A 7,604-nucleotide genomic window follows, 5' to 3' on the forward strand; every position below is an offset into this window, starting at 1 on the left:
TATTTTCTATTTCATTAATTAGTTGTTTGTGCTCATTTTCATTACAAATACATATGAAAATTACTCTAGATCTCGTTATATAAAAATAGAAAATATTGAGCTTTAACAATTCAATTCCTTAATATATTTTCATTCTAATTTAAATACTTGCCTTATAAATCTTAAAATATTCTAAAATTTATATAACAGTTTTATAATTAATTGCATCACAATCAAATTTCTTGCTTAATAATCCGACAAATTTCTACCTCACAACATGAAATCATCTTTGTTATTAGATCCAACATATGCTTGTATAACATTAATTCAATATATGCAACACATCTACATACTGTATAACATTATCTTCGATATTGTTTACTTATACACTAAAATAGAAAATTAAAAACAACTGATGCACATTTTAATTAAAGGTTTATAATATGTAGGTTTCCAACAGTTATCAGGGTACCATTAAAATTGCCATCTGGTTTAATCATCACTTTTAATCCAATTTCCCTTTAAATCACAATTCTCACTTTTCAAGTATATGCAACAAGTAAAAACCTCAATCAATAAAAAAACAAAAAAAAAATTTAAAATCATTGCGTGTTTTGTTTTTCATTTTCTCATTAAAAAAAAAAAAATAAATAAAAAATTCAGGAGTCAAATACAAAAACCAAAAAAAAAATTTTAAATAAAACACGTTGTTATCACGTCAAAATCATATGTGGGGAATTAGGGAAAGTCAATAAATGAAATTCGATATTTTTTTTTCTTTAATAATTTTCATAATAATAATAAAAATAACAACAATAATAAAATTAACATCACCAATGACAGAAATATTTTAAGATGAAAAGAAAGAGTTGATATGACAAAAAATTAAAATAGCACAAAATAAAAAAAAAAAGTGTTATGATATTTGCTTGCTTATGGTCTGGTCTTTAAGGGCAATCTCATTTTGTAAGTATTACAAAAATAAATGAATTAAATCTTATATCATAATCATTGCGTTATGGCGCTGCAGTCGTTTCTATATATGTCGTATGCATATTACCTATTACGTCGTAATTTGTAATTAAAATTTTCAAAAAATTGAATGTATTTTTCAGTGGCTTTATAATAATGGCCGAAAATATTTTGATATAATTGATGACAAGTGGCAAAATCAAAGTTTGGACATAATAAACATCAATTTGTTAAAATTAATTTAGGAACTATACAGAAAGCTAGTCTGCTATCTAGTTTAAACTTTATGACGTAATGAAACTAGGGCATGAGTTTATGATATCATGCACTAGTCCTATGCTTCTCCTAGAAATGGAAAAGGAAAAAAATAAATTTAGGAACAAATTTTTTCATAAATGAATTCGAATTTGAATTTATTTATGTTATGCGTAGCTTTATTCTTCTTAAGACAAATATAATACTTCAGTTTACTTGAAACTTTTATATAACAGAATTGTTTGATTCTGAATTAAGTTTTCCACTTAAAACTGTATTTATAACATAATACATAAAATTTTATGTATAACATTTAAAAAACGAATGCAAAATATGAAATATGGATTGCCCATTCATTAAAATATTTTTTTAAATATAAAATATAAAAATTTTATAATAAAAATATTATATACAGTTCAAAAGTATAACTATAAAATAATAGTGTATTTCAGAAATATTCGCACCCCTACAAGAAAATATTAAGTGTTCCTCGAAAATTTTATAAAATTTGTATCTTCATTTTTGGATTCGTCATAACTTACTGGTACTCTTTTTTTTTTGTTTTGATAACAGAGACGAATGTATAGCTGGTTTTTCAAATGAGAATTTTAGTGAATGTACCAAAAAGAACATATTATGTGTAAGGCCAGGACTCAAGGAAATCTGGCAACATTTTAGTTTATTAAATATTAAAATTTAAAAATGGTGGATATAAAATACTCCTGTACGCTCTGAACGACTGTAAGAAGCCGACAAGATTCGACTACTAGAAAAATTTCCTACATTTTCTAATAATCGATTCACTCCATAAAACTTATACTTACTCAGAATCTGGGAATGGGATAATGATAGGTGAAACAGGAAGCGGGGTCTGCCGTCTTTAACTGGAAGAAGAAACGGTACAGCATCTGTTGTGCGAATACAAAACGACGGCTCACTTCCACATGAGATGTTGCGGGTTAAAGGCTACTATAATGTAATTTGTGAAGAATCTATAGATATGAAGGTGATGTAGGCAATGATGAAAACCACATATTTCCTACCACTTAATTGCAAATTATTTCACTTTTAAATTGGTTTGTATCTAAAATTTTTTAAATTAGTTTACATTAACCGGTGCAATTTAAACAAATTTAATGCAGATACATGCAATAATAATTAAAAGGCGCTACAAAGTGAAAGATGAAAATCTTTATACCAAATATAAAGTGAATACAAAAGATGAACATTTACATTACATGTATGTATAAAAATTATAATACCTGTTATTATTTTATTGAAAAATTATAATTTACAATCATTTAATAAAACTTTATACATAACTACATACTTCCATATACAATGCACGTCTATAAACATAAAAATTCACAATTGAATTTACAATGAATTGAAGGTGGTTTTAACAAATACTTACGATTATTATTAACAATAAATTTGAAAATTGAAAATCGTATGAAAATTTATTGTTATAATAAAAAAAAAAAACAAGAAAAAAGAAAATAAAAACAAAAACCTGATGCAGATTTTTTTAATTTTTTTTTTTTATTACAAATTTATTTTCTTTGTAAATATGAACGGAATACGAAGACGGAAAAAAATTTGATGTGGCCAGCACATAAACGATCGCAAGGCGTATTTTCTTGTTTAGAGGCAATATTGCACAAGATTATGAAAATAAACTTGAAATACTCCTCCCAAATAACTAAAGCCGCTAGTTAGTTTTTTTATGTCTATAGAAATATACCTAGAAAAACGTAAATATGGCTCTTAGTAGAGATTACGTCTTTACACTATCCGAATTTACTCTGAAAAGTTCGTCAATTACTTCTAGTAGCAAACAGAACTCAAATATTAAATTTCAAGTAAATCACTAAATTATTTTTCCATATATACGCAAAAATGCAAATTTCCGCCTTAGAAAATGCGCCAATTGTTTAAACCTGATTTTTTATAAAAGTCAGATACTATCGGACAAAGCTTATATATGAAAGTTCATGAAAATTCGTTGATTATTTCTTTAAAAAGGTCATAATAAAGACCCAGTTCTCGAGACCTGAAATATTGCAATTAGTTGATCAAACCGTTTCATCTTCAAAGTAAGCTCAAATATAAATTTTGGTGAAAATCGGTTCAGTCGAACTTGGGATACTGATCTGCACAGATTCTCTAAAAATGAACAAGAAACATCTCTCTAAAAATTTTCCACTGCGATGTCCACTGAGATGTATACATTTCCCTCAAAAATTCGACATCCGAAATTTGGTGCCATCATATCACCTTCCTTATTGTATACAATGAGGTCAAAAGAAGAAAACTAAATTATTGCACCGCTAAGAAAGAAATAAAAATTCGAAACAAAAAAAAAACCTAAAAAAATTATTATAGTGAAGAGGTGATACTCTTGTGTCAAAGTTGGTTACATTTTGATTTTTGTTTTTGATTCTCTTTTTTTTGTTTTTATTATACCTTTTCATTTTACTACCCATTATATGGTAGCCAACATACAGTGGGGAAAATATATAAGTAATGGTTTAAATTAAAAATTTATAACATTCAGTTAAAAGAAGTCATCGTGTTGTTACCATAAATATAAAATTTAAATAAAAATATAAAATTATAAAAAAAAAACGAAAAAAAAAAAATTTAAATAAAATTGTAATTGAATATATTATATAACAATATCGTAAAAGTGTATAACAGATTAATTAAAATTGTGGCCAATAGAAAATTAAAATTTAAATAATCAATTAAAAATTGAACTACAAAACAAAAACAAATAAAATAATAATTTTACGATATTAATTTACGATATTAAATAATAAAATCAAAAGCAAAAATATTAAAACAAATATGAAATCTATAATAACATTTTTTATAACAATAATTATTACAATTAGCTATTGTTTAGCAATGCCACAACGTGAAGGTGCCGCATATACAAATGAAGCAATAAGACAAGCACAACAAACATTTTTAATACCAAAAGATGCACAAATACAACAAGTACAAGAAGGTATCGAATTGGGTGCATATGAACAAATTCCCGGAAATCAAAGAATTAATTTATTTCAAATATTAGGTGATCAAGTACCGGAAGAAGTTATTAATAATTTACAATCACAAATTGATCAAATTGGAAGAAATTAAAATCAAAATTTAAAAAAAAATGTGAAAAATTAAAAAAAAAATTTTGAATCCTTTTTTATTATTTTGTTTTTTTTTTAATTTAATTTTTTTTTTATTTTGTTTTTATTTTAAAATGTAAGTTAATTAAAATATACTGTATATAATGTAATTATATAATGTATATAAATGTAAATTTTTTTTTTATATAAAATTTATGTAAAAAAAGAGAAGAGAAGATTAAAGCAGATGTGGAAAAAAAAAATCATAAAGTAGTTTAAAATCGAATATTTACTATAAAAAATTGGCAATATATCGGAAATTTAGAAGAGAGCTATAGTGTTTATGAAAAAAAAAAACAAAACTGTGTGCTGGCAATATTGATCAATTCATTGTGACTTCATTTTTAAATTAAGAGAAAAATCTTTCATTTCCGAGCATTTATATAGGCAACTTATTTAAACAAAAGTTTCAATACATACACAGAAAAAATTTTACGATATTAGTATTACACGTTATTATAGCTTATTACACGATATTATTATTATAATAAATTGTCGTCGGAAACGTGAAATATGTCATGATTTTATAACAGGCATTATATATAACAGGCATCATTTAGCAGACATCTTCCGAATAGCACATTTAATTGATACTTTTAATGTTACTTCATTAGTTTTTTATACGAGTATATAATTTTACTATACAAAAATTTAATTTATTAAAATTTAATTATTTAGTTTTCTGACACTTCACATAAATTCTTACACAGAAGATTTTAAATTTTTCAAATATTTATTTTAAGCTCATGGGTTTGCTCATTTTTTTGCTCATTGCTCTAGTTTTGCGTTACTTCATTTGTATTCGCATATTGTTCATGTGATATTTAAGGAATATACCAATTTACTGAGCAATGTAACAAAGGAGTAATAATTTTGAGTAATATCATTGTGCATATAAAATTATAGTGCTATATACAGAAGACAATTAAACAATGGTAATACCCTTTAATTATTATGATTCATATTATATACTAGTATATAGTAAATAATTATGGGTTAAATTATAAAAAATACTTATAACTTGTATTTATTTTAATTGAAGAAGAGTCAAGAACATACAGATGAATTAGTAATAAAAATTAGAGTTTTTTTAATTCTGTCGTGGTTTGTTTAATTTTAAGCCTTATTTTTTTAATTAAGACGGTTCTTTAATTAATATCTTTGCATTATTATAAGAATTAGCATAAATTATATAACAAATTTTAATGTTATATAGCTATTGGTACTAGTATATTATCAATATATTAGGGATAATGTGAATTAAAATATATTGTATTCTGATTATTAACTCAATATATAATATATATTTATTTCTACATAGCTGCATATATAATTTCGAAATATTCAAATTATAAATTAAATTTTAAATTTTAAAATTTAAATATTTTCAAAAAATATTTCATTCATTAATTAGTTGTTATATAATATTAATGTACATAGTATAAAACTTACCTCAATAAATTGGCCGGACATTGGGCATGATCCCAAAGAAACAGCAATAAAATATATACATATAACGGGATTGAATTACATACACATACTTTGTTAATTAATCCAAGTATTCGAGTTAATAACGTATAACAATCCTTAAAGTAATTATCAATTAAAATCAATTTATAGGAATTATATACAGGAATTATTAACCCTCAGATACACAATGATATGAATGGTAATGCTTCAATTGTAATACCAGTTAATCCATATAAGAACTTGGATGACATTAATGCAAAAAAATCTGACAAACAATGCTCTCATAAACGCAAAGTTTCACATGTTTTCCACTTATACTACCAAATTATATTAATATTTTAATTTCCAAAAATCGAAAAAGAAAAAAAAAATACAAATTAGTTTATTAAAATTTTAATGTTAATACATTATAAGAATTTTAATTAATTCAACATAATCTATTATAAAATAAATGAAAAATAGAAGAAAAAAAAACCAAATTCCCAGTCTACCAAAAATGAAATTTAAAAATAAATTTTAAAATTTAAATCACGTAAAATGAATTTGAATTCAAATTTTCAAATTAAAAAAGCAGCAAAATTCCCCCGAACCCCAAAATATATCTTTTTGTCTATTCATTATTATTACACTGTTATATGCGAGTATATATAGCTATAATTATATTTTTCTACCGTATAGGTCAAAAATAACATAATAAATACCAATAACAGCTAATATATAAAACCAATTAAAAATATACAAACTGTATAACTGTTTAGTAGTTTTATTCACGATATAATGTAGTACATATATACAATAAGGAAATGAATTTTTAATAAATATGCAATAAATAATAATATTCTTAATACATAATAACTGCAACCGAAAGTATAATTTCCATTTATAAATTAAAAAAATTTCATTTAACCCCTTTCTGTACTGGAAAAATTTTAATGGATATTGTTGAAGAAATTTTATGATTGTGAATAGAAAAACATTTGTCGTAATACCGTTACTGTATTATAAACATAATAATTTAACTTATAAAACACACTGAACAGCATTACTAACAATAAATTATAGAAGCAAAGGAAATATCAGCAATAAATTGTAATTGTAAATGAATATTTCAGCTTAAATATGGTAATTACGATATTCAAGCTCAAATCAATTAAATACAAAATTTAAATGAGACTAGTTATAAGACTTGTATACATGCTACATGGTATCAAAAAACTTAAAACACAATAAATCCCACATTGAGTTGAAAACCGAACAAGAGCGATTTTTTACGGCGAATTTTCAAAATTCATATGGAATACAAATACGAGTATTTCCTATTTTAGCCTAAATTCCTATTTTATCGCTAGTAGTTTTTTATTACATCATCTGTTTTGCCATGTGTGTGACACTTAATGCAAAATACAGAAAAGTTTTCGTTCTGCTGTTGTTCTGCATTAACAATGGAAATATTTTTTCCGTTGCTGTTCACAGTCATAAGCATAAGTAAAAAACCATAAATATCTCACTTGTTAAAATCTAATTAGCGTCCTTAATAAATAAAGGGTTAAAACTAACATTTTTTTTATAGTAAAATCGTAACATAGTGCGCGTATAACATGCACATACTGTATTGTATAGAGACTATAGAGTATTTTGTTAGTGAAAGTAAAATTTTATTTCTTTACCGTATTTTGCACTATACTATATACCGTTTACAATTAAAAAGTTGTAACTTGTTGATGGCATGCAAGTTTTTTAATT

The 7,604-nt window shown here is 24.2% G+C and overlaps 1 protein-coding gene across 1 annotated transcript; it reads left to right on the forward strand.

The window, feature by feature from the left end:
- The first annotated feature begins 3,789 nt into the window (after positions 1-3,789).
- Positions 3,790-4,579, forward strand: LOC129618621 (uncharacterized). The gene has a single exon (XM_055533469.1). The coding sequence runs from the start codon at positions 4,057-4,059 to the stop codon at positions 4,351-4,353; it is 297 nt and encodes a 98-aa protein (XP_055389444.1). The 5' UTR covers positions 3,790-4,056; the 3' UTR covers positions 4,354-4,579.
- The last annotated feature ends 3,025 nt before the right edge of the window (positions 4,580-7,604 follow it).

Source organism: Condylostylus longicornis, unplaced genomic scaffold (assembly GCF_029603195.1).
Source record: "Condylostylus longicornis isolate FDR11 unplaced genomic scaffold, ASM2960319v2 ptg000009l, whole genome shotgun sequence".
In the NCBI taxonomy this organism is placed as follows: domain Eukaryota; kingdom Metazoa; phylum Arthropoda; class Insecta; order Diptera; family Dolichopodidae; genus Condylostylus; species Condylostylus longicornis.